Source organism: Zophobas morio, unplaced genomic scaffold, assembly GCF_036711695.1.
Source record: "Zophobas morio isolate AGI-343-1 ecotype UQ-CSIRO unplaced genomic scaffold, CSIRO_AGI_Zmor_V1 ptg000040l, whole genome shotgun sequence".
NCBI classification, from domain to species: Eukaryota; Metazoa; Arthropoda; class Insecta; order Coleoptera; family Tenebrionidae; genus Zophobas; species Zophobas morio.
This window is the reverse complement of record NW_026972145.1, coordinates 2408397-2436270: the sequence shown is the minus strand read 5'-3', so window position 1 is coordinate 2436270 and position 27874 is coordinate 2408397. Positions and strand designations below refer to the sequence as shown.

At 30.0% G+C, this 27874-nt stretch overlaps 2 protein-coding genes and 1 long non-coding RNA gene across 3 annotated transcripts in view; 1 reads left to right on the top strand and 2 right to left on the bottom strand.

Moving 5' to 3' along the window:
• Window positions 1-12493, bottom strand: part of Trna:q:34e (Son of sevenless) — a 62844-nt gene extending 50351 nt beyond the window's left edge. The window contains exon 1 of the mRNA XM_064071382.1: window positions 12071-12493. Coding sequence (XP_063927452.1) covers window positions 12071-12199 — 129 coding nt within the window. The 5' untranslated portion in view covers window positions 12200-12493. The remainder of the gene's footprint in view (window positions 1-12070) is intronic.
• The window catches only part of LOC135140723 (uncharacterized), a 134201-nt gene that overhangs the window by 27628 nt on the left and 78699 nt on the right, over window positions 1-27874 (top strand). The window lies entirely within an intron of this gene.
• LOC135140568 (uncharacterized) lies at window positions 22285-23226 on the bottom strand. The gene is made up of 3 exons (XM_064071177.1): window positions 22966-23226; window positions 22694-22816; window positions 22285-22638 (listed from the first exon to the last, which is right to left on the bottom strand). Exons 1-3 carry the CDS (start codon window positions 23043-23045, stop codon window positions 22509-22511), a joined length of 333 nt encoding a protein of 110 aa, XP_063927247.1. The 5' UTR covers window positions 23046-23226; the 3' UTR covers window positions 22285-22508.

Sequence of the window (27874 nt, the reverse complement as noted above, 5' to 3'; positions counted from 1 at the left end):
TGACTTCAATCTACCGAAAATTGGTGCCAAATTGTGGACACTTTTACGCCAATTACAAAACCGAAATCACCTCCACGACACCAATTTTAAATTAAGGTAAAATTTGATTCCAAAATTAAAAAAAAAAAATCCAAAAAATGGTTACAATGGGTTCAATCGTCCGAAAATTGGTGTCAAATTGTAGAGTACCTTTCGACAGTCACAAACCCAAAATTACCTGCACGATTCATATTGAAATAAAGGCAAAATATGATTCCATAATTTTCAAAAAAAAAAATTCAAAAAAATGGTTAAAATTGGTTCAATCGTCCGAAAATTGGCGTCAAATTGTAGATAATCTTCCGCAAAGTACAATTCCGAAGTCACTGTCACGACATTCTGTTAAATATGAGTAAAATATGATTCCAAAATTTTCCAAAAAAAAAAACTTAAAGTTGGTTCAATCAACTGAAAATTGGTATCAAATTGTAGATAATAGTCCGCCAGTTACAAATCGGAAGTCGCCGTCACGATATCTGTTTCAATGAACACGAAAAGTAAATTCAAAATTTCCAAAAAAATGGTGAAAATTGGTTCAATCAAGCGAAAATTGGTATCAAATTCTAGATTATCTTCCGCCAATTACAAATCCGAAAGCGTCTTCACGATATCTATTGGAAGCCAAAAATAAAGGCACCAAATTTTCAAAAAAAAAAAATTCAAAAAACATGTAATGGGTTTAATTTAATCGGTGAAAATAACAAACTTATAGAGAATTCTCCATAGATTTTGAATCTAGTCACTTTTGCATTTCTTCAAATAATCGACAAAATCGAGCAGTTTTCAAAAATTTTCCAAAAAGATGTTAAAATGGACTTTATTCCGCTGAAAAACCTCATTGGCTTGTAAAAAATTCTCCACAAATCAATAATCTGAAATCAATTTTCCTGTTAACTTTTCACGAAACCCAAAAAATGGAAATAAATTTTCCATAAAGTACACAAAGAATTTAATTCAACTAGAGATAAAATTAAACTTACAACGAATTTTCCATAGATTACAAATCTGAAGCCATTTTAACCAGATCTCTTCAATTAATGAACAAATTCGAGCAGATTTCAAAAATTTTTCAAAAAAATGTTGAAGGGGACTTTGGTCCTGTGAAAAACCCCACTAGCTTGTAAAAATTCTCCATAAATCAGTAATCTGAGATCAATTTTCCTGTAACTCTTCAAGAAACCCAAAAAAATGGAAACAAATTCTCCCAAAAATTTTCAAAAAATATACAAAGAATTTAATTCAAATGGAGAAAAAAATCAACTAATAGCGAATTTTCCATAGATTACAAATCTGAAGCCATTTTAACCAGATCTCTTCAATTAATGGACAAATTCGAGCAAACAGATTTCAAAAATTTTTCAAAAAAATGTTAAAGCGGACTTTAATCCTTTGAAAAACCTCACTAGCTTGTAAAAAATTCTCTATAAATCAGTAACCTGAGATCAATTTTCCTGTAACTCTCCAGGAAACCCAAAAAAATGGAAACAAATTTTCCAAAAAATTTTCAAAAAATATACAAAGAATTTAATTCAAATGGAGAAAAAAATCAACTAATAGCGAATTTTCCATAGATTACAAATCTGAAGCCATTTTAACCAGATCTCTTCAATTAATGGACAAATTCGAGCAAACAGATTTCAAAAATTTTTCAAAAAAATGTTAAAGCGGACTTTAATCCTTTGAAAAACCTCACTAGCTTGTAAAAAATTCTCTATAAATCAGTAACCTGAGATCAATTTTCCTGTAGCTCTCCAGGAAACCCAAAAAAATGGAAACAAATTTTCCAAAAAATTTTCAAAAAATATACAAAGAATTTAATTCAAATGGAAAAAAAATCAAACTAATAGCGAATTTTTCATAGATTACAACAAATCTGAAGCCATTTTAACCAGATCTCTTCAATTAATGGACAAATTCGAGCAAACAGATTTCAAAAATTTTTCAAAAAAATGTTAAAGCGGACTTTAATCCTTTGAAAAACCTCACTAGCTTGTAAAAAATTCTCTATAAATCAGTAACCTGAGATTAATTTTCCTGTAACTCTCCAGGAAACCCAAAAAAATGGAAACAAATTTTCCAAAAAATTTTCAAAAAATATACAAAAAATTTAATTCAAATGGAGAAAAAAATCAACTAATAGCGAATTTTCCATAGATTACAAATCTGAAGCCATTTTAACCAGATCTCTTCAATTAATGGACAAATTCGAGCAAACAGATTTCAAAAATTTTTCAAAAAAATGTTAAAGCGGACTTTAATCCTTTGAAAAACCTCACTAGCTTGTAAAAAATTCTCTATAAATCAGTAACCTGAGATCAATTTTCCTGTAACTCTCCAGGAAACCCAAAAAAATGGAAACAAATTTTCCAAAAAATTTTCAAAAAATATACAAAGAATTTAATTCAAATGGAAAAAAAATCAAACTAATAGCGAATTTTTCATAGATTACAACAAATCTGAAGCCATTTTAACCAGATCTCTTCAATTAATGGACAAATTCGAGCAAACAGATTTCAAAAATTTTTCAAAAAAATGTTAAAGCGGACTTTAATCCTTTGAAAAACCTCACTAGCTTGTAAAAAATTCTCCATAAATCAGTAATCTGAGATCAATTTTCCTGTAACTCTTCAAGAAACCCAAAAAAATGGGAACAAATTTTCCAAAAAATTTTCAAAAAATATACAAAGAATTTAATTCAAATGCAGAAAAAATCAAACTTATAGCGAATTTTCCATAGATTACAAATCTGAAGCCATTTTAACCAGATCTCTTCAATTAATGGACAAATTCGAGCAAACAGATTTCAAAAATTTTTCAAAAAAATGTTAAAGCGGACTTTAATCCTTTGAAAAACCTCACTAGCTTGTAAAAAATTCTCTATAAATCAGTAACCTGAGATCAATTTTCCTGTAACTCTCCAGGAAACCCAAAAAAATTAAAACAAATTTTTCAAAAAATTTTCAAAAAATATACAAAGAATTTAATTCAAATGCAGAAAAAAATCAAACGTATAGCGAATTTTCCATAGATTATAAATCTGAAACCATGTTAACCAGATCTCTTCAATTAATCGACAAATTCGAGCAAACAGATTTCTAAAATTTTTCAAAAAAATGTTGAAGCGGACTTTAGTCCTGTGAAAAACCCCACTAGCTTGTAAAAATTCTCCATAAATCAGTAATCTGACATCAATTTTCCTGTAACTCTTCAAGAAACCCAAAACAATGGAAACAAATTTTCCAAAAAATTTTCAAAAAATATACAAAGAATTTAATTCAAATGGAGAAAAAAATCAAACTAATAGCGAATTTTTCATAGATTACAAATCTGAAGCCATTTTAACCATATCTCTTCAATTAATCGACAAATTCGAGCAAACAGATTTCAAAAATTTTTCAAAAAAATGTTGAAGCAGACTTTGGTCCTGTGAAAAACCCCACTAGCTTGTAAAAAATTCTCCATAAATCAGTAATCTGAGATCAATTTTCTTGTAACTCTTCAAAAAACCCAAAAAAATGAAAACGAATTTTCCAAAAAATTTGTCAAAAAATATACAAAGAATTTAATTCAAATGGAGAAAAAAATCAAACTTATAGTGAATTTTCGATAGATTACGAGTCTGAAGCCCCTTTAACCAGATCTCTTCAAATAATCGACAAAATCGAGCAGTGTTCAAAATTTTTCCAAAAAAATGTTAAAACGGACTTTGATTCCATTAAAACCCCATTAGCTTGTAAAAAATTGTTCCCAGATCAATAATCTGAAATCAATTTTCCTGTAATTATTCAAGAAACCCAAAAAATGGAAACAAATTTTCCAAAAAGTATACAAAGGATTTAATTCAAATGGAGAAAAAACCAAACTTTGTTTATTTTCCATAGATTACAAAATCGAGCAGTTTTCAAAAATTTTCCAAAAAAATGTTAAAACGGACTTTATTCACTTGAAAATTCCATTAGCTTGTAAAAAAGTTCTACATAAATCAGGAATCTGAAATCAATTTTTCTGTAACTTTTTAAGGAACACAAAAAAAATGTACACAAATTTTCCAAAAATTTTTCAAAAAGTATAGAAAAGATCTAATTCAAATGCAAACTTCTAGCCAATTTTCCAGAGATTATGAATCTGAAGCCATTTTAAGCAGATCTCTTTAAATAATCGACAAATTCGAACAGTTTTCGAAAATTTTCCAAAAAAATGTTAAAGCGGACTTTAGTCCTGTGAAAAACCTCACTAGCTTGTAAAAAATTCTCCATAACTCAGTAATCTGAGATCAATTTTCCTGTAAGTTTTCCAAGAAACCCAAAAAAATGAAAAAAAATTTTCCAAAAAATTTTCAAAAAATATACAAAGAATTTAATTCAAATGGAGAAAAAAATCAAACTTATAGTGAATTTTCGATAGATTACGAGTCTGAAGCCCCTTTAACCAGATCTCTTCAAATAATCGACAAAATCGAGCAGTGTTCAAAATTTTTCCAAAAAAATGTTAAAACGGACTTTGATTCCATTAAAACCCCATTAGCTTGTAAAAAATTGTTCCCAGATCAATAATCCGAAATCAATTTTCCTGTAATTTTTCAAGAAACCCAAAAAATGGAAACAAATTTTCCAAAAAGTATACAAAGGATTTAATTCAAATGGAGAAAAAACCAAACTTTGTTTATTTTCCATAGATTACAAAATCGAGCAGTTTTCAAAAATTTTCCAAAAAAATGTTAAAACGGACTTTATTCACTTGAAAATTCCATTAGCTTGTAAAAAAGTTCTACATAAATCAGGAATCTGAAATCAATTTTTCTGTAACTTTTTAAGGAACACAAAAAAAATGTACACAAATTTTCCAAAAATTTTTCAAAAAGTATAGAAAAGATCTAATTCAAATGCAAACTTCTAGCCAATTTTCCGGAGATTATGAATCTGAAGCCATTTTAAGCAGATCTCTTTAAATAATCGACAAATTCGAACAGTTTTCGAAAATTTTCCAAAAAAATGTTAAAGCGGACTTTAGTCCTGTGAAAAACCTCACTAGCTTGTAAAAAATTCTCCATAACTCAGTAATCTGAGATCAATTTTCCTGTAAGTTTTCCAAGAAACCCAAAAAAATGAAAAAAAATTTTCCAAAAAATTTTCAAAAAATATACAAAGAATTTAATTCAAATGGAGAAAAAAATCAAACTTATAGTGAATTTTCGATAGATTACGAGTCTGAAGCCCCTTTAACCAGATCTCTTCAAATAATCGACAAAATCGAGCAGTGTTCAAAATTTTTCCAAAAAAATGTTAAAACGGACTTTGATTCCATTAAAACCCCATTAGCTTGTAAAAAATTGTTCCCAGATCAATAATCCGAAATCAATTTTCCTGTAATTTTTCAAGAAACCCAAAAAATGGAAACAAATTTTCCAAAAAGTATACAAAGGATTTAATTCAAATGGAGAAAAAACCAAACTTTGTTTATTTTCCATAGATTACAAAATCGAGCAGTTTTCAAAAATTTTCCAAAAAAATGTTAAAACGGACTTTATTCAATTGAAAATTCCATTAGCTTGTAAAAAAATTCTACATAAATCAGTAATCTGAAATCAATTTTCCTGTAACTTTTTAAGGAACACAAAAAAAATGAAAACAAATTTTCCAAAAAGTATAGAAAGGATCTAATTCGAATGGAGAAAAAACAAACTTCGAGCCAATTTTCCAGAGATTAAGAATCTGAAGCCATTTTAACCAGATCTCTTTAAATAATCGACAAATTCGAACAGTTTTGGAAAATTTTCCAAAAAAATGTTAAAGCGGACTTTAGTCCTGTGAAAAACCCCACTAGCTTGTAAAAAATTCTCCATAACTCAGTAATCTGAGATCAATTTTCCTGTAAGGTTTCCAAGAAACCCAAAAAAATGAAAACAAATTTTCCAAAAAATTTTCAAAAAATATACAAAGAATTTAATTCAAATGCAGAAAAAATCAAACTTATAGCGAATTTTCCATAGATTACAAATCTGAAGCCATTTTAACCAGATCTCTTCAATTAATGGACAAATTCGAGCAAACAGATTTCAAAAATTTTTCAAAAAAATGTTAAAGCGGACTTTAATCCTTTGAAAAACCTCACTAGCTTGTAAAAAATTCTCTATAAATCAGTAACCTGAGATCAATTTTCCTGTAACTCTCCAGGAAACCCAAAAAAATTAAAACAAATTTTTCAAAAAATTTTCAAAAAATATACAAAGAATTTAATTCAAATGCAGAAAAAAATCAAACGTATAGCGAATTTTCCATAGATTATAAATCTGAAACCATGTTAACCAGATCTCTTCAATTAATCGACAAATTCGAGCAAACAGATTTCTAAAATTTTTCAAAAAAATGTTGAAGCGGACTTTAGTCCTGTGAAAAACCCCACTAGCTTGTAAAAATTCTCCATAAATCAGTAATCTGACATCAATTTTCCTGTAACTCTTCAAGAAACCCAAAACAATGGAAACAAATTTTCCAAAAAATTTTCAAAAAATATACAAAGAATTTAATTCAAATGGAGAAAAAAATCAAACTAATAGCGAATTTTTCATAGATTACAAATCTGAAGCCATTTTAACCATATCTCTTCAATTAATCGACAAATTCGAGCAAACAGATTTCAAAAATTTTTCAAAAAAATGTTGAAGCAGACTTTGGTCCTGTGAAAAACCCCACTAGCTTGTAAAAAATTCTCCATAAATCAGTAATCTGAGATCAATTTTCTTGTAACTCTTCAAAAAACCCAAAAAAATGAAAACGAATTTTCCAAAAAATTTGTCAAAAAATATACAAAGAATTTAATTCAAATGGAGAAAAAAATCAAACTTATAGTGAATTTTCGATAGATTACGAGTCTGAAGCCCCTTTAACCAGATCTCTTCAAATAATCGACAAAATCGAGCAGTGTTCAAAATTTTTCCAAAAAAATGTTAAAACGGACTTTGATTCCATTAAAACCCCATTAGCTTGTAAAAAATTGTTCCCAGATCAATAATCTGAAATCAATTTTCCTGTAATTATTCAAGAAACCCAAAAAATGGAAACAAATTTTCCAAAAAGTATACAAAGGATTTAATTCAAATGGAGAAAAAACCAAACTTTGTTTATTTTCCATAGATTACAAAATCGAGCAGTTTTCAAAAATTTTCCAAAAAAATGTTAAAACGGACTTTATTCACTTGAAAATTCCATTAGCTTGTAAAAAAGTTCTACATAAATCAGGAATCTGAAATCAATTTTTCTGTAACTTTTTAAGGAACACAAAAAAAATGTACACAAATTTTCCAAAAATTTTTCAAAAAGTATAGAAAAGATCTAATTCAAATGCAAACTTCTAGCCAATTTTCCAGAGATTATGAATCTGAAGCCATTTTAAGCAGATCTCTTTAAATAATCGACAAATTCGAACAGTTTTCGAAAATTTTCCAAAAAAATGTTAAAGCGGACTTTAGTCCTGTGAAAAACCTCACTAGCTTGTAAAAAATTCTCCATAACTCAGTAATCTGAGATCAATTTTCCTGTAAGTTTTCCAAGAAACCCAAAAAAATGAAAAAAAATTTTCCAAAAAATTTTCAAAAAATATACAAAGAATTTAATTCAAATGGAGAAAAAAATCAAACTTATAGTGAATTTTCGATAGATTACGAGTCTGAAGCCCCTTTAACCAGATCTCTTCAAATAATCGACAAAATCGAGCAGTGTTCAAAATTTTTCCAAAAAAATGTTAAAACGGACTTTGATTCCATTAAAACCCCATTAGCTTGTAAAAAATTGTTCCCAGATCAATAATCCGAAATCAATTTTCCTGTAATTTTTCAAGAAACCCAAAAAATGGAAACAAATTTTCCAAAAAGTATACAAAGGATTTAATTCAAATGGAGAAAAAACCAAACTTTGTTTATTTTCCATAGATTACAAAATCGAGCAGTTTTCAAAAATTTTCCAAAAAAATGTTAAAACGGACTTTATTCACTTGAAAATTCCATTAGCTTGTAAAAAAGTTCTACATAAATCAGGAATCTGAAATCAATTTTTCTGTAACTTTTTAAGGAACACAAAAAAAATGTACACAAATTTTCCAAAAATTTTTCAAAAAGTATAGAAAAGATCTAATTCAAATGCAAACTTCTAGCCAATTTTCCGGAGATTATGAATCTGAAGCCATTTTAAGCAGATCTCTTTAAATAATCGACAAATTCGAACAGTTTTCGAAAATTTTCCAAAAAAATGTTAAAGCGGACTTTAGTCCTGTGAAAAACCTCACTAGCTTGTAAAAAATTCTCCATAACTCAGTAATCTGAGATCAATTTTCCTGTAAGTTTTCCAAGAAACCCAAAAAAATGAAAAAAAATTTTCCAAAAAATTTTCAAAAAATATACAAAGAATTTAATTCAAATGGAGAAAAAAATCAAACTTATAGTGAATTTTCGATAGATTACGAGTCTGAAGCCCCTTTAACCAGATCTCTTCAAATAATCGACAAAATCGAGCAGTGTTCAAAATTTTTCCAAAAAAATGTTAAAACGGACTTTGATTCCATTAAAACCCCATTAGCTTGTAAAAAATTGTTCCCAGATCAATAATCCGAAATCAATTTTCCTGTAATTTTTCAAGAAACCCAAAAAATGGAAACAAATTTTCCAAAAAGTATACAAAGGATTTAATTCAAATGGAGAAAAAACCAAACTTTGTTTATTTTCCATAGATTACAAAATCGAGCAGTTTTCAAAAATTTTCCAAAAAAATGTTAAAACGGACTTTATTCAATTGAAAATTCCATTAGCTTGTAAAAAAATTCTACATAAATCAGTAATCTGAAATCAATTTTCCTGTAACTTTTTAAGGAACACAAAAAAAATGAAAACAAATTTTCCAAAAAGTATAGAAAGGATCTAATTCGAATGGAGAAAAAACAAACTTCGAGCCAATTTTCCAGAGATTAAGAATCTGAAGCCATTTTAACCAGATCTCTTTAAATAATCGACAAATTCGAACAGTTTTGGAAAATTTTCCAAAAAAATGTTAAAGCGGACTTTAGTCCTGTGAAAAACCCCACTAGCTTGTAAAAAATTCTCCATAACTCAGTAATCTGAGATCAATTTTCCTGTAAGGTTTCCAAGAAACCCAAAAAAATGAAAACAAATTTTCCAAAAAATTTTCAAAAAATATACAAAGAATTTAATTCAAATGGAGAAAAAAATCAAACTTATAGCGAATTTTCGATAGATTACGAGTCTGAAGCCCCTTTAACCAGATCTCTTCAAATAATCGACAAAATCGAGCAGTGTTCAAAATTTTTCCAAAAAAATGTTAAAACGGACTTTGATTCCATTAAAACCCCATTAGCTTGTAAAAAATTGTTCACAGATCAATAATCTGAAATCAATATTCCTGTAATTTTTCAAGAAACCCAAAAAATGGAAACAAATTTTCCAAAAAGTATACAAAGGATTTAATTCAAATGGAGAAAAAACCAAACTTTGTTTATTTTCCATAAATTACAAAATCGAGCAGTTTTCAAAAATTTTCCAAAAAAATGCTAAAACGGACTTTATTCAATTGAAAATTCCAGTAGCTTGTAAAAAAATTCTACATAAATCAGTAATCTGCAATCAATTTTCCTGTAATTTTTTAAGGAACACAAAAAAAATGTAAACAAATTTTCCAAAAATTTTTCAAAAAGTATAGAAAGGATCTAATTCAAATGGAGAAAAAAACAAACTTCTAGCCAATTTTCCAGAGATTATGAATCTGAAGTCTTTTTAACCAGAACTCTTTAAATAATCGACAAATTCGAGCAAACAGTTTTCGAAAATTTTCCAAAAAAATGTTAAAACGGACTTTATTCAATTGAAAACCCGATTAGCTTGTAAAAAAATTCTATACAAATCAGTAATCTGAAATCAATTTTCCTGTAATTCTTTAAGGAACCCAAAAAAAAATGGAAACAAATTTTCCAAAAATTTTTCAATAAGTATAGAAAGGATCTAATTCAAATGGAGAAAAACACAAACTTCTAGCCAATTTTCCAGAGATTATGAATCTGAAGTGTTTTTAACCAGAACTCTTTAAATAATCGACAAATTCGAGCAAACAGTTTTCGAAAATTTTCCAAAAAAATGTTAAAACGGACTTTATTCAATTGAAAACCCGATTAGCTTGTAAAAAAAGTCTATATAAATCAGTAATCTGAAATCAATTTTCCTGTAATTCTTTAAGGAACCCAAAAAAAAATGGAAACAAATTTTCCAAAAATTTTTCAGGAAGTATAGAAAGGATCTAATTCAAATGGAGAAAAAAACAAACTTCTGGCCAATTTTCCAGAGATTATGAATCTGAAGTCTTTTTAACCAGAACTCTTTAAATAATCGACAAATTCGAGCAAACAGTTTTCGAAAATTTTTCAAAAAAATGTTAAAACGGACTTTATTCAATTGAAAACCCGATTAGCTTGTAAAAAATTCTACATAAATCAGTAATCTGAAATCAATTTTCCTGTAATTCTTTAAGGAACCCAAAAAAAAAATGGAAACAAATTTTCCGAAAATTTTTCAATAAGTATAGAAAGGATCTAATTCAAATGGAGAAAAAACAAACTTCTAGCCAATTTTCCAGAGATTATGAATCTGAAGTCTTTTTAACCAGAACTCTTTAAATAATCGACAAATTCGAGCAAACAGTTTTCGAAAATTTTCCAAAAAAATGTTAAAAAACGGACTTTATTCAATTGAAAACCCGATTAGCTTGTAAAAAAATTCTATATAAATCAGTAATCTGAAATCAATTTCCTGTAATTCTTTAAGGAACCCAAAAAAAAAATGGAAACAAATTTTCCAAAAATTTTTCAATAAGTATAGAAAGGATCTAATTCAAATGGAGAAAAACACAAACTTCTAGCCAATTTTCCAGAGATTATGAATCTGAAGTCTTTTTAACCAGAACTCTTTAAATAATCGACAAATTCGAGCAAACAGTTTTCGAAAATTTTCCAAAAAAATGTTAAAACGGACTTTATTCAATTGAAAACCCGATTAGCTTGTAAAAAAATTCGATATAAATCAGTAATCTGAAATCAATTTTCCTGTAATTCTTTAAGGAACCCAAAAAAAAATGGAAACAAATTTTCCAAAAAATTTTCAAAAAGTATATGTATCATTTTCAGGTGACGTCATCACATTGTTGGTGGGGATAACTAGACAAAGTTTGGCTGGAGTTTTACCGTCTGCACCACACTTGAATAAAAAAAAATCAAAAAAATGATCAAGTTGGACTTAATTTTTTGTAACAATTTACGATGGTGCAACTTAACCTCACTTTGTGTATAATAAAACTGACACTTCTAACAATTCTGTTAAATGTCAAAGATTTCTAGGTCACTTTTTCCGGACTATAATGGTATTTAAAAAAAAAATGCACTATGACGTAGAATGACTCAGTACCAATTGAAGACGCTCCAATGATGTTTAATTATGCAGGGTGCATGTGACATGCGACAGTTCTCGAATAGGGTCATAACCTTTAGAGTTCAATTATTTTATTTCGGTATGAGTCACCCAAGTCAAGCGAAACAAGATCCTATAATCAAACAATCGTGAAAAGCAACCGTCTTTTGCATACTGTTCAACTTATCATTAAACTTGTCCCTGTCGGTTATAGACCAGCCTGTACACTTCGCGTGTCGTGACCGGTATTTAACAGCTCCCATGATTAATTTCACCTTTTTATATAATATTGCACAACCTAAACACGTTTAATAAAACTGGCGGCGAAATTATTTATAATAACCATAAAAAAAATCCTCACGGAAGTACCCATCCGTGACGTCACCCCAACTGTCAAAACACAACCCATCCACCCCCGCCCCAAGCCACCCATCCCCAGCCCCCACCCCCACCCCAAATTCAAACTCGTGCCAGTTGCCGGGCGCGGTGTTGCCAACCGTCTCGCCGTTGACATTTGCGGGCCGGAGCCCGGGCCCCGTCCGGGGGCCCGGCCCCCGGCCCCCTCCCCCTTACCCTCTTCAGGGCGGCGGTGAGCACCCCTTTCCACTTGGCCGAGTTCTCCTCATTGCTGAAATCGTAGACGTTGTCGCCGGCATTGACAGTATTCATAGTTAGACAAATGAACAGCGACAGCCGACACATCAACACTCTAGATCGGGGCGAAGCCGGAGCGAAGCACTCGCACGTACACAAATGCACTCAAAACAACGTATTGTAACCGCCATTGTCCGGAAAGCATCAGCGCGAGGGGGGCGGCGGAGGGCGAGAAGGGCGGAAAGGGCCGACTTTCACGTCACGTTGCACATCTTCGAGCACTGGGACGAGGTCTAGGGCCGGTTTTGTTTTCGTTTTCACTTTGGTAACGGCCGATGAACAAAATACCGATCAGTTGTCAGCCGCCATTTTGGATTGGCGACGGGCGATGCGGGGTCTTTGTCGGGCGCGCTGGGGGCAGATGCGGCTGTCTCTGTCTCGCGGAGCGAGAAGGGACCAATGCGCGTGCGCGCAGCGGGCGTCTCTGTCGCGCGCGCGAGCGACGGGATGGGGTTGTCCTTTTTCAGGTGATGCGTAAATAGTGGGAGTGTGCGCTGAAGGCGAATCGATAGCGGTTGGGGTTCAGCGGATGGGGACGCTGCGTGGTTCGGCGGATACTAACACTGAATTGACGTTTGTGGTTAATAATGATAATTTAACTGTCATCGCGGTTTGTAATTATTTCGGTAAACCCAAGTTTTGTTTAATTTAAACCCAACATTTATTTTATCTATTTACTTTTGTATTTTGTTTTTCTTCCAATAAAATTAATCTTGAGGTTAAGTTACGGGCATTTATAGTCTAGGAATTCCAGATTCATTCTTTTAATTTAATTTTGAACATATTGCGACATTAATATTACTACGATATTTTATTATTTTTTATTTTTTATAATTATGCAACTGTTCCACTACTTTTCTACTTTCTTCATTAATCAACGTTATTCGGCTATTTTTAACTTCTGAAGTTCCTTCATAATTCTCGATGAAGATATCTTTCGGATTTTCTTCCACACTCTTGCTGTTGTATTTCATCCGACGAATAAAAAAAATCATCAGAACTGAGCTGGAGGGGCGGGTGGAGCTTAAAACATCGTTAAAATGATACATTTTTGCAAGTAAATATGGTTTTTGCAATTATGAGACGGAGCTAAAATTACAAAATCGATATTTCATTATACAAAGTTTCCATTTTTAATATGTTTTAAGTTTTATGTTATGAAAAGAAGTTTAAACATTTTAAAACAAATAGCAAAATATAAACCCCGCCCACCCACCCAATCTCAATTGTGATGATTTTTTTATTCGCCGTGAACCAAGAGGGCGGAGCTTAGCTGCAAAATACTCATTTCTTTACAAGAAATTAAAAACATGTTTGTTAGTATCGTCTTATTCAAGGAATACTACGTATAATAAGAAAAAAAGGCAAAATATGAACCCCGCCCACCCACCCCATCTCAATTGTGATCATTCTCCTTTATTCGTAGAAACTTAAAACGTTTAAAATGGCAAATTTTTGTAACGAAATATGGATTTTGCAATTAGGCTCAGCCCCTCGGCTTACGACGAATACAAAAGAATCATCAGAATTGAGATGGGGTGGGTGGGTGGAGCTTATATTTTGCCTCGTTTTCCTTAATGTACATAGCCATCTTTTCATAACAAGGATTTTAAAACTTGGTTAAGATGGTACATTTTTATGAATTTTGCCTTTATGGGACGGAGCCTAATTGCCTAATCGACATTAATATACTTAATTAAGAAAAGAAGGCCATATAAACCCCGCCCACCCACCCAATCTCAATTGTGATGACTCTTCTTTATTCGTAGAAACGTAAAACGTTTAAAATGGTAAATAATAAAGCAAATAAAAAACCGAATATAAAACTTGTGAAATTGCAAAATCTAAAAATTGAAGATACAAAAAAGAAATAAAAACTGAAAAATGGCAAATCGAAAAATTCTTCAAAATTTAAAAAACTGAAATTGAAAAAACAATAAATTATAAAATCGGAACATTGAATGAAAAATCAAAAAAATTCAAAAGTTTTAAATTGAATAATGATGATTTTTAAATTATAATTATTATTGCATTTTTAAAATGAAAACTAGAAAAATTGCAAATCTAAAATTGAAGAACTGAAAAAAAAATTAAAAATTGCAAACCGAAATATTGCAAATGGGGAAATTGAAAAATCCAAAAATTGAAAAATTACAAAAAAAAATAGGAAACTTATAAAATCAGAATATTAAAAAACCGAAAGTTGGAAAAATTGAAAAATTCTAAAATCGTAAGATTGAAAAAGTGCAACAAATTTTAAAATTGTTATTAATAACATTATTACATAAGTATTTAAAATAAAAACTAAAAAAAAATTGACTGATCAGAAATTGAAGAAACCTAAAAGTAAAAAAATTAAAAAAGTTGAAAAATTGAAAAATACATTTTACTGGACAAACATAACCTCTATAATAATCTTATAAAATCGCAAATCATCAAAAATGGGTCGAAAATTTCATTTTTGAAACAGTCGTCTAAAAATTTTCAAAAAATTCATTTTTTTTCTCATTTTCATTTTTCCATTTTCAATGATTCATTTTTCGATTTTTCAATTTCTTTACTCCCAAATTCTTCAATTTTTCGATTTAAAATTCTTCAATTTAGCAATTTTTCATTATTCGACTTTTCAGTTTCGCTTGTTCAATTTTTCGATTCCTCAAATTTTCAAGTTTTTGATTTTTATCCCCGCCCACCCACCCAATCTCAATTGCGATGACCCTTTTTTATTCTTAGAAACTTAAACGTTTAAAATGGTAAATTTTTTTAACGAAATATGGATTTTACCATTGGGCTCCGCCCCTCGGCTTAGGACGAATAAAAAAATCATCAGAATTGAAATAGGGTGGGGGGCGGGGCTTATATTTTGCCTATTTTTTTCTTAATATACATAGCCATTTTTTCATAACAAGAATCCTATAACTTGGTTAAGATGGCACATTTTTATGGATTTTGCCTTTATAGGGCGGAGCCTAATTGCCAAAGAGACATTTCCTTATACAAATTTTCCATTTGAAACATGTTTTAAGTTTCATGTTGTGAAAAGAAGTCTACACGTATGAAAACAAATTGTCAAAATGTAAGCCCGCCCACCCGCCCGATCTCAATTGTGATGATTTTTATTATTCGCTGTGAACCAAGAGGGCGGAGCTTAGCTGCAAAATACTGTTCTCGTTACAACAAATTAAAAACATGTTTTTGAGTATCGTGTTGTTCGAAGAATACTAAGTATATTAAGAAAAGAAGGCAAAATATAAACCCCGCCCACCCACCCAATCTCAATTGTGATGATTTTTTTATTCTTAGAAACTTAAAACACGTTTAAAATGGCAAATTTGTGTAAAGAAATTGGATTTTTTAATTAGGCTCCGCCCCTAGATCTGCCAGCGAATGAAAACTGCATTACTATTTAGATCAGGGCAGGTATAGGTGGAACTTAATCTTTGGCTTTAATTTTATCTTAATATATATATAGAATTTTTTGAATAAGACGAAACTCCAAAATATGTCTTGCATGGTAATTTCTGCAGAGAACTAATAGGGATTTTGCAATTAAATTTCGCTTATTTGACTCTCGACGATTAAAAAAAAAATCATCACAATTGAGATGGGGCGGGTGGGCGGGGCTTATATTTTGTCTCTTTTCTTAACATGTTAAAATGGTAAATTCGTGTAGACAAAAGTGAATCTTGCAGTTAAGCTCCGCCCCTCGATCTGACAACGAATGAAAAATTCATCACAATTGGCAATTGAGTTCGGGGCGTGTATGGGTGGAGCCTAATCTTTGGCTTTAATTTTTTCTTAATATACATAGTATTCTTTGAACTACACGATACTCAAAAACATGTTTTTAATTTGTCGAAAAGAAATAAGGATTTTGCAGTTAAGCTTCGCCTCCTTGACTCACGACGAATAAAAAAAATCATCACAATTGAGATAGGGTGGGTGGGCGGGGCTTACATTTTGCATGTTTTTCTTAATATGTGTAGTCATCTTTTCACAAAAAAAACCCTAAACATATTTGAAATGGTAAATTTGTATCAATTCTATATTTTTCAGTTTCTCGATTTTTTCAGTTTTGATTTCTTCAATTTTTGATTGGCAATCTTTGATTTTAAAAATGTAATAATAATAATTATAATTTAAAACTATTTTCACTTTTTCAGTTTTGCGGTTTTGGAATTTTTTTTTGTTTTTCATTGGATGTTCCGATTTTAAAATTTTTTTGTAATTTACCTATTTTTCTATGTGAAATTTTTCAATTTTTGGATTTTTCAATTTTTCGATTTCGATTTTTCAACTTTTTTGGTTTTCAATTTATCATTTTTTTTTTTATTTTTGATTTGCAATGTTTCATTTTAAATAAGTATTAATATGGTATTTATAGTTTCTAAAATTTTTCACATTTTCAATTGTACGATTTTAGAATTTTTCCATTTTTCAATTACTGCATTTTTAAACTTTTTCATTAATTTGTTTATTAATTTTTCGATTATCAAGTTTCAACGACCTGATCTTTTAATTTGCGTATTTTTTAATGTGAAATTTTTTAATTTCAATTGCAATCGACTTTACATATTTCAATTTTTTGTAGCTACAATTGTTGGATTTTCCAAATTTTCGATTCGATCCATTTTTTCTTCTCAGTTCCAATTTTTTTATTCATTAATTTTTCAATTTAAAAAAAGTTCCTCGATTTTTAGTTTTCCCATGTTTTACGTTTTTCATTGTTTCGATTTGCAATTTTTCGATTTTGCAATTTTTGGATTGTTCATTTTTTCATTTTTTAAGTTTTCGGATCAATAAAATGGAAAAATTGCAGATTTGTAAAATTGAAAAATAAACAATGAAAAACGAAAAATCTAAAAATTGCAAATCAAAAACTAAATATTGTAAAACCGAAATATTGAGAATTCAAGAAATTGAAAAATCAGATCATTGAGAAAACTAAAAATTTCAAAACTGAAAAATTTATACGTAAACACTGAACATTTGAAAAATTAGAAAATCGTAAGAAATATGGCAAAAATAAAGGAAATGAAAAAACGAAATACTGTTATATGAAATCGAGAAAATGAAAATGAAAAAGTCGGAAAAATGAAAAATCAGAATCAAAAACTTGAAAATTTGAGGAAACGAAAAATTGAAAAACCGAAAAATTAAAAAATGGGAGACTGAAAAATCGAATAATCAAAAATTGTTATATCGAAAAATTGGTAAATTGAAGAATTTTAAACCGAAAAATTGAAGAATCGAAAAAATTAAAGGTGAAAAAAGGAAAATTATGAAACCGAATCATTGTAAAATGGCAAAATGAAAAATTAATTTTTTATTTCCATATCCATGAGACTTTACCTGATGACAATTTTTGGATTTTTAAATTTTTCAACTTTTTTAATTTTTTTATTTACGTTTTTTCAATTTTTGATTCGGCAATATTTTTCAGTATTTATTTTAAATGTGTAATAATCTTAATAATAACAATTTTATAATTTTTTATACATTTTCATTTTACGATTTTAGAATTTTTCATTTCTTGAATTTTTCGATTTGCAATTTTTTGGTTGGATTCTGCTTTTTATTTTCTTTTACTTTTATAAACCCCCTATTTCTCAATTTTTGATTTTTTTTTAAATTTTTCAATTTCAGCTTTTTCAGTTTCTTGATTTTTCAAATTTTAGGTTAATCAATTTTTGAATTGCAATTTTTCTAGTTGTCATTTTCTGATTTAATAAATTCCCCATGTTTTCATGTAAAATTTTTAATATTTTCAATTTTTTCATTTTTCAATTATTGGAATTTGAAACTAATTGTCAAGTGGAAAAACTATCACTGAAATTATAAATATTCGACTTTACAATTTTTTAATTTTTGGATGCTATAATTTTTGGATTTTCCAAATTTTTGAATCGATCCGTTTTTTCTTCTTAGTTTCAATGTTTTGATTAATTAAATTTTGATTTAAAATTCCTCGATTTTTAGTTTTTCCGGTTTTTCGCTTTTTATTGCTTCCATTTGTAATTTTTCGATTTTTCTCTTTTTCGATTTTGCACTTTTTGGATTGTTCATTTTTTCAGTTTTTCAATTTTTCTTTTTTTTTCAATTTTACTAAATGTTTTTCATTTTTCTTGTTTCTTCATTTTTCGATTTCTTCAAATTTTCCATTTGCAATTTTTCGTTTTGGTTTTTTATTTTCTAAATTTTTTTAATTTTTCAACTTTTCGCATCAAGAAAATGGAAAAATTGCAGATTTCTAAAACTGAAAAATAAATAATGAGAAACCGAAAAAGAATAAAATGAAAAATCTAAAAATTGCAAATCAAGAACTTGAAAAATTAGGAAACGAAAAATTGAAATAATTAAAAATTGACAAAATCGAAAATCGAAAAAGTGTAAAATAAAAAAAAACAAATATTGTAAATTCGAAATATTGAGGATTAAAGAAATTGGAAAATCAGATCATGAAAAATCCAAAAATTTGAAAACTGAAAAATTTAAAAATTGAGAAATAGCGGAATTAAAAAATTAAAGATCAAACATTTGAAAAGTTATACCATCGAAAGAAATCTGTATTGCGAAAATAAAGAATGTGAAAAAACGAAAAACTCTGATGTAAAATGAAAAGTCGGAAAAATGAAAAATAAAAACCAAAAACTTGAAAATTTCAGGAATCGAAAAATTATGAAATGGAAGACTGAAAAATCGAGTAATGAAAAATTGTAATTTCGAAAAATTTGCGATATTTCGGTTTTAAATTTTTGAATTTTAATTTGTTTTTCAACTCTTCAATTTCAAATTTTTCAATTTTTCCGTTTTTTAATTATTGGATTTTAAAACTTTTTAATTTTTCGATTTTCGAGTCGAAAAACTGAATTACCAATTTTTGGATCCTATAATTTTTGATTTTCAAATTTTTCGATTCGATTCATTTTTTTCTTCTTAGTTCCAATTTTTTGATTAATAAATTTTTGATTTAGAGTTTCTCGATTTTTAGTTTTTCCGTGTTTTTCGTTTTTCATTGCTTCGATTTGTAATTTTTGGATGGGTCATTTTTTCGGTTTTTCAATTTTTCGATTTTTCAACTTTTCGAATCAAGAAAATGGAAAATTGCAGATTTCTAAAATTGAAAAATAAATAATAAAGAGAAACCGAAAAAGAATAAAATGAAAAATCTAAAAATTGCAAATCAAGAACTTGAAAAATTAGGAAACGAAAAATTGAAATACATAATTAAAAATTGACAAAATTGAAAATCGAAAAAGTGTAAAATAATAAAAAACAAATACTTTAAATTCGAAATATTGAGGATTAAAGAAATTGGAAAATCAGTTCATGAGAAATCCAAAAATTTGAAAACTGAAAAATTTAAAAATTGAGAAACCGCGGAATTAAAAAATTAAAAATCGAATATTTGAAAAGTAATACAATCGAAAGAAATCTGTATTGCGAAAATAAGGGATGTGAAAAAACGAAAAACTCTGATATAAAATGAAAAGGTCGGAAAAACGAAAAATAAAAACCAAAAACTTGAAAATTTCAGGAATCGAAAAATTATGAAATGGGAGACTGAAAAATCGAGTAATGAAAAATTGTAATTTCGAAAAATTTGCGATATTTCGGTTTTAAATTTTTGAATTTTTATTTGTTTTTCAACTCTTCAATTTAAAATTTTTCAATTTTTCCGTTTTTTAATTATTGGATTTTAAAACTTTTTAATTTTTCGATTTTCTAGTCGAAAAACTGAATTACCGATTTTTGGATCCTATAATTTTTGATTTTCCAATTTTTCGATTCGATCCATTTTTTTCTTCTTAGTTCCAATTTTTTGATTAATAAATTTTTGATTTAGAGTTTCTCGATTTTTGGTTTTTCCATGTTTTTCGTTTTTCATTGCTTCGATTTGTAATTTTTGGATTGGTCATTTTTTCGGTTTTTCAGTTTTTCGATTTTCCAATTCTTCGAATCAAGAAAATGGAACAATTGCAGATTTCTAAAATTGAAAAATAAATAATGAAAAACCGAAAAAGAATAAAATGAAAAATCTAAAAATTGCAAATCAAGAACTTGGAAAATTAGGAAACGAAAAATTGAAATAATTAAAAATTGACAAAATCAGAAATCGAAAAAGTGTAAAAAAAAACAAATATTGTAAATTCGAAATATTGAGGATTGAAGAAATTGGAAAATCAGATCATGAGAAATCCAAAAATTTGAAAACTAAAAAATTTAAAAATTGAGAAACCGCGGAATTAAAAAATTAAAAAAACATTTGAAAAGTTATACAATCGAAAGAAATCTGTATTGCGAAAATAAAGGATGTGAAAAAACGAAAAACTCTGATATAAAATGAAAAGGTCGGAAAAATGAAAATTAGAAACCAAAACCTTGAAAATTTGAGGAATCGAAAAATTATGAAATGGGAGACTGAAAAAACGAATAATGAAAAATTGTAATTTCGAAAAATTTCCGATCTTTCGGTTTTAAATTTTATTGGATGTTAAAACTTTTTAGTTTTTCGATTTTCAAGTCGAAAAACTATCACCCATTTTTGGATGCTATAGTTTTTGGATTTTCCGATTTTTCGATTCGATCCATTTCTTTTTAGTTCCAATTTTTTGATTAATAAATTTTTGATTTAGAGTTTCTCGATTTTTAGTTTTTCCAAGTTTTTCGTTTTTCATTGCTTCGATTTGTAATTTTTGGACTGGTCATTTTTTCGGTTTTTCAATTTTTCGATTTTCCAACTTAACTTTTCGAATCAAGAAAATGTAAAAATTGCAGATTTCTAAAACTGAAAAATAAAAAATGAAAAACCGAAAAATAATAAAATGAAAAATCTAAAAATTGCAAATCAAGAACTTGAAAAATTAGGAAACGAAAAATTGAAATACATAATTAAAAATTGACAAAAACAAAAATCGAAAAAGTGAAAATAAAAAAAAATCGAAATATTGTGAATTAAAGAAATTGGAAAATCAGATCATTGAGAAATCCAAAAATTTGAAAACTAAAAAATTTAAAAATCGAGAAACCGAGGAATTAAAAAATTAAAGATTGAACATTTGAAAAATTATAAAATCGAAAGGTAATATCGAAAAATTGTTTAAAAAAAATGGAAAAATGAAAAATTAATTTTGAGGTTAAGTTTCTGCTCTGTCTTTTTATTTCCATGTGCGGGAGACTTTACCTGAGGCGTCACCCGAAAATCCCGTTCACAGGATATAAACACTTGCATTCTACAACAGGAAAACAAATCTGATCTAAAATTGACGTTTGTGACTCATAAAAATTCCTTTTGACATCCATTGACATTCTATTTAAACTTTTATGTCATTTCCACGAGTAGTAAAACATTAGTTGAAATGCAGCCAACTTTAGTCAGTTAGCTCCAGTCCTCAATCAATAATAACCGAATTCGTATCAAATAAGAGTCCTGTTATCACCAAAGTGGCGCGATTCCATCTCCCCACTCCGCTTCGCGACACCCACCGCTAGATGGCGCCGCCACCGCAAAACCCGCGCCAACTCCAGGTGCGTAGTTACAAAGGTTACGCAACTGCATTACCACACCTCCTCACTACCCACCCTGCCAACGCGCATCCACGTGCTATTTACCTTCACCATTATTCACCCAAAACGTCATTATTGATATTCAAACAAACCCTAATGTACATTACACATATATTTCAAACAACATTTTTACACATTGTAAACACTTGTATTTTCTATTTTCTATCAGTTCTTTGAAAATGCAAGACGTCTGTTGACATTCCGCCTTTTATAACCCTCCTACGTCACAGCTTCTACCACGAAAATATTTTTCCACGCAAAGACGTGTGATTCATCAAAGAAAAGATAGATTTTTATGTGCTAGTTTACAACTGTTTCGAAACGCAGTACTTTGTGTCAGGTGTCCATAAAAGATAAATTTGAGTGGTGTGCGGAGAAAATTGTGTGTGTACAAGTTTTATATGTTGCTTTATACGACAGTTTGACATTGACATTTCCGCTACTAAGTCAAGTTCACAGCACACAATACAGACTTAAGTCAGGTTTACAACAAGTTAAACTACTTAAACAATAACGTTCACAGAATGCAAACACTCGCACCTTTTGATCTGAAATAAAAAAACAAAAACTGTTCTAGTTCTTTAATGTCGTAAAAAAATAACAATAACGTGCAAACAATCGTACAAAACGGCCCTCAGGCCCGAGATTACAAAACAGAATAAATTAAAATAAATAATGGACTAGAATAGAGCTACTTAAGTAATAGGTAATACTGTTTGTTAAAATAATTTACAATACACTCTTCTATCATAAAAACTCTCACAACCAATCACAAAAAAACGAAACGAGATTATTCGAAGTTCCTTAATCTCTGGATTAGGCTGTCGTAATCGTTCAGCTCGACAGGGTCACCCTTATCTTCCTCCGATTGGTTGAAAAGCACGTCAAGAAATCTGGACTGCGATCGGCGCCTTCGCCCTCTGGAAAAACGCAAATTTAGCCGACTTGACAAAAAAAATCCAGGGGGGTACTTACATCCTGAGGGGGTCGATCCGGCCGCCTCCCACCGGCATGGTAATCGAGATGCCTTTGATTTTATTGTTGAGGGCTATTCTGGACTGGAGGTCCGCCAGATGGGCGTCCGAGACCCGCTTGACCCTGCAAGAACGACATGATGCAACAACACGACTTTAAGCAAAATCAAGCTTATTCGAAACCACGTTAATTTATAATCGAGTAGGCGAGGGTTGAGCGATTTGGAGTGCGAGCCCTCGCGAGTCACGACAAAAATTTTTATTTTCCCCTACCTGTATCTGGGTCCGGCGAAGACGTTCTGTACACTCATCACCAAAACCAAGGTGAACACACACACAGTGACCGTATTCATTTTGACCGCGCACTGTCACTCGATCAGAGCCGACTAGATATCTCGATTGTTACACGGCGCTTGCTGTGATATCTGTGATGCGGCGAAGGAGGCGGCTTCGTATATATAGGCTTTTGGTGCGTACGCTGTCAAAACGGGCTCATTGCACAATTTTTCGTCACCCTGTATAGAGCGGCGCACCACGTGACCGGTGGCCACCTGTCGCAGAGCGCATCCTGGAACCCGGTGGCGTCAAGACGCTGACGTCTGAGTAAACAGAGGACGCGCTCCACCTCTGGAGGTGGGTGCGTGCCGGAGAGCGCCGGTCGGGGTTTACCGGAGTAATTAACGCAGCGGCGTAATCCTGGGTGCATCATTATCGAGAGATAAAAAATCTGTCATGTGGGTGAAATATGGAGCGGAGCGATACATTTTTTACCAGGTTTCATTATTTTCGGGAGGGAAAAAATGGACGAGGAGGAGAGAGAGTTAATTGGATTTGGGGGGTGAGGGGTTGGGGATTGTGGAGGTGGGGCTGGGAGTGGTGTTTGGTCGGGGGGTAAGAGAAACAAACATCTGTTGGATGATAGTGTCAGTCATGGAGTGACAACTTAATAATAATAACAATAATGTTTGTTTGTGGGTAAATACAGAAGTATTTTTACACAGGGATTTAAAATATTGCTCAACAAAGCCTCCTCAAATCCTCCTTTTTTAGAGCTTCTCGATTTATTTTTTTCTTTATTTTTTTCAATTTTTCGAATCATTCGTTTCTTTGCAATTTTCCAGTTCTTCATTTTTCTTGTTTCGTCAATTTTTTGTTTTTTCAATTTAATTTTTTCATTTTCACAATTTTCTTTTTTTTTTCGTTCAATTTTCCGAAATGTAACTTTTCGAGTTTTATTTTTTTAATTTTTTCCGATTTTTGAACTTTTCAATTTTTAGATTTTGCAACTTTCAACGAAAGACTAAAGAATCTCGGGGCTCCTGATGTTTGATTTAGAAAAAAAAAAAATCTCGTTGGTTCCGTGTGTTTGACTGTTAAAAGTATTTAACAAATTTCACGGACCCCTAATATTTAATTTTTAAAAGAATTTTGAACTATCTCCTGGATCCCTGATGTTTGATTTTTAAAAGAGTTTTGAGGAATCTACGGGGTTAATTCTGTTTGATTTTCGAAAGAATTTAAAAGAACTACGAATCTCTGACGTTTGATTTTTAAAAGAATTTTGATGAACCTCCGGGGTTTCTTATGTTTGATTGTTGAAAGAATTTTCAGAATCTCGGGGCCCCTGATGTTTGATTTTTAAAAGAATTTTAAATAATTTTCGGGGTTTCTTGTGTTTGATTATTGAAATAATTTAGAGAATCTCAGGGCTCTGATGTTTGATTAAAAATGGATTCCTTGTGTTTGAGTGTTAAAGTATTTAAAAATCTCACGGACCCCCAAATTTTGATTTTTAAAAGAATGTTGAAGTATCTCTGGGGTTCCTTAAGTTTGATTTTTAAAAAAGTGTTGAAGAATCTTCGGGGTTCCTTGTGTATGATTGTCGAAAGTATTTAACAAAATCCCTGATCCCTGGTGTTTGATTTTTCAAACACTTTTGAAGAATCTTCGGGGTTCCTTATACTTGATTATTAAAATAATTTAAAGAATCTCAGAGGTTCCTGATGTTTGATAAAAAAATAATCTGGTGGATTCTTTGTGTTTGACTGTTAAATGAATTTAAAAAGTCTGACGAACCCCCAATGTTTGATTTTTAAAAGAATTTTGAAAAATCTCCGGCGTTCCTTGTATTTGATTACTGAAATAATTTAAAGAATCTCAGGGGCCTCTGATGTTTGATTAAAAAAATAAATCTCGTGGATTCCTTGTGTTTGAGTGTTAAAGTATTTAAAAAAGTCTCACGCTCCCCCAAATTTTGATTTTTAAAAGAATGTTGAAGTATCTCCGGGGTTCCTTATGTTTGATTTTTAAAAAAGTGTTGAAGTATCTCCAGGGTTCCTTGTGTTTGATTGTTGAAAGAATTTAACGAAACCAGGAATCTCTGATGTTTGATTTTTAAAATAATTTTGAAGAATCTCAGAGGCCCCTGACGTTTGATTTAAAAATAGATCTGGTGGATTCCTAAAAAGCATTTAAACTATCTGACCCTATGTTTGGTTTTTAACAGAATTTTAAGTATCTCTAAGACTCCTTATGTTTGATTTCTAAAAGAGTTTGGAAGAATCTTCGGGGTTCCTTGTGTTTGATTGTTGAAAGAAAGAATTGAAAGAATCTCAGAGATCCCCAATGTTTGATTTTTTTTTTAATTTTGAAGTATCTCCGGACTTCCTTATGTTTGAATTTTGAATAATCTTCAGGGTTTCTTATATTTGATTATTGAAATAATTTAAAGAATCTCAGGGTTCCCTGATGTTTGATAAAAAAAAAAGAATCTGGTGGATTCTTTGTGTTTGACTGTTAAAGAATTTAAAAAGTCTGATGGACCCCCAATATTTGATTTTTAAAAGAATTTTGAAAAATCTCCGGGGTTCCTTGTATTTGGTTACTGAAATAATTAAAAGAATCTCTGGGGCCTCTGATGTTTGATTAAAAAAATAAATCTCGTGGATTCCTTGTGTTTGAGTGTTAAAGTATTTAAAAAATCTCACGGACCCCCAAATTTTGATTTTTAAAAGAATGTTGAAGTATCTCCGGGGTTCCTTATGTTTGATTTTTAAAAAAGTGTTGAAGAATCTCCGGGGTTCCTTGTGTTTGAATGTTGAAAGAATTTAACGAAATCAGGAATCTCTGATGTTTGATTTTTATAATAATTTTGAAGAATCTCAGAGGCCTCTGACGTTTGATTTAAAAAAAGGATCTGGTGGATTCCTTGTGTTTGGCTGCTAAAAGCATTCAAAATATCTGACCCAATGTTTGGTTTTTAACACAATTTTAAGTATCTCTAAGACTCCTTATGTTTGATTTCTAAAAGAGTTTGGAAGAATCTTCGGGGTTGCTTGTGTTTGATTGTTGAAAGAATTGAAAGAAACTCAGAGATCCCCAATGTTTGTTTTTTTTTTTAATTTTGAAGTATCTCCGGACTTCCTTATGTTTGATTTTTAAAAGAGTTTTGAAGAATCTCAGTTGTTCGTTGTGTTTGATTTTTAAAACAATTTTGAATAATCTTCGGGGTTTCTTATATTTGATTATTGAAATAATTTAAAGGCTCAGGGTTCTCTGATGTTTGATAAAAAAAAAGAATCTGGTGGATTCTTTGTGTTTGACTGTTAAAAGAATTTAAAAAGTCTGACGGACCCCCAATATTTGATTTTTAAAAGAATTTTGAAAAATCTCCGGGGTTCCTTGTATTTGGTTACTGAAATAATTAAAAGAATCTCTGGGGCCTCTGATGTTTGATTAAAAAAATAGATCTCGTGGATTCCTTGTGTTTGAGTGTTAAAGTATTTAAAAAATCTCACGGACCCCCAAATTTTGATTTTTAAAAGAATGTTGAAGTATCTCCGGGGTTCCTTATGTTTGATTTTTAAAAAAGTGTTGAAGAATCTCCGGGGTTCCTTGTGTTTGAATGTTGAAAGAATTTAACGAAATCAGGAATCTCTGATGTTTGATTTTTATAATAATTTTGAAGAATCTCAGAGGCCTCTGACGTTTGATTTAAAAAAAGGATCTGGTGGATTCCTTGTGTTTGGCTGCTAAAAGCATTCAAACTATCTGACTCAATGTTTGGTTTTTAACGGAATTTTAAATATCTCTAAACTCCTTATGTTTGATTTCTAAAAGAGTTTGGAAGAATCTTCGGGGTTGCTTGTGTTTGATTGTTGAAAGAAAGAATTGAAAGAATCTCAGAGATCCCCAATGTTTGATTTTTTTTAATTTTGAAGTATCTCCGGACTTCCTTATGTTTGATTTTTAAAAGAGTTTTAAAGAATCTGTTGTTCGTTGTGTTTGATTTTTAAAACAATTTTGAAGAATTTTCGGGGTTTCTTATATTTGATTATTGAAATTATTTAAAGAATCTCAGGGGTCGCTGATGTTTTATAAAAAAAAAAGAATCTTTGTGTTTGACTGTAAAAACAATTTAAAAAATCTCACGGACCCCCAAATTTTTATTTTTAAAATAATGTTGAAGTATCTCCGGGGTTCCTTATGTTTGATTTTTAAAAAAGTGTTGAGGAATCTCCGGGGTTCCTCGTGTTTGAATGTTGAAAGAATTTAACGAAATCAGGAATCTCTGATGTTTGATTTTTAAAATAATTTTGAAGAATCTCAGAGGCCCCTGATGTTTGATTTAAAAAAAGGATCTGGTGGATTCCTTGTGTTTGGGTGGTAAAAGCATTCAAAATATCTGACCCAATGTTTGTTTTTTAACACAATTCTAAGTATCTCTAAGACTCCTTATGTTTGATTTCTAAAAGAGTTTGGAAGAATCTTCGGGGTTCCTTGTGTTTGATTGTTGAAAGAAAGAATTGAAAGAATCTCAAAGATCCCCAATGTTTGATTTTTTTTAATTTTGAAGTATCTCCGGACTTCCTTATGTTTGATTTTTAAAAGAGTTTTGAAGAATCTCAGTTGTTCGTTGTGTTTGATTTTTAAAACAATTTTGAATAATCTTCGGGGTTTCTTACATTTGATTATTGAATTAATTTAAAGAATCTCAGGGTTCTCTGATGTTTGATAAAAAAAAAGAATCTGGTGGATTCTTTGTGTTTGACTGTAAAAAGAATTTAAAAAATCTGAAGGAACCCAATATTTGATTTTTAAAATATTTTGAAAAATCTCCGGCGTTCCTTGTATTTGATTACTGAAATAATTTAAAGAATCTCAGGGGCCTCTGAAGTTTGAT

Coding starts and splice junctions, on each gene's coding strand:
- LOC135140568 (XM_064071177.1), bottom strand. CDS start 23,045: ATGAATACGGTCACTGTGTGTGTGTTCACCTTGGTTTTGGTGATGAGT. Junction 22,817..22,965: donor TTCGCCGGACCCAGATACAG/GTAGGGGAAAAT, acceptor TCGTTCTTGCAG/GGTCAAGCGGGTCTCGGACG. Junction 22,639..22,693: donor CGGATCGACCCCCTCAGGAT/GTAAGTACCCCC, acceptor GCGTTTTTCCAG/AGGGCGAAGGCGCCGATCGC.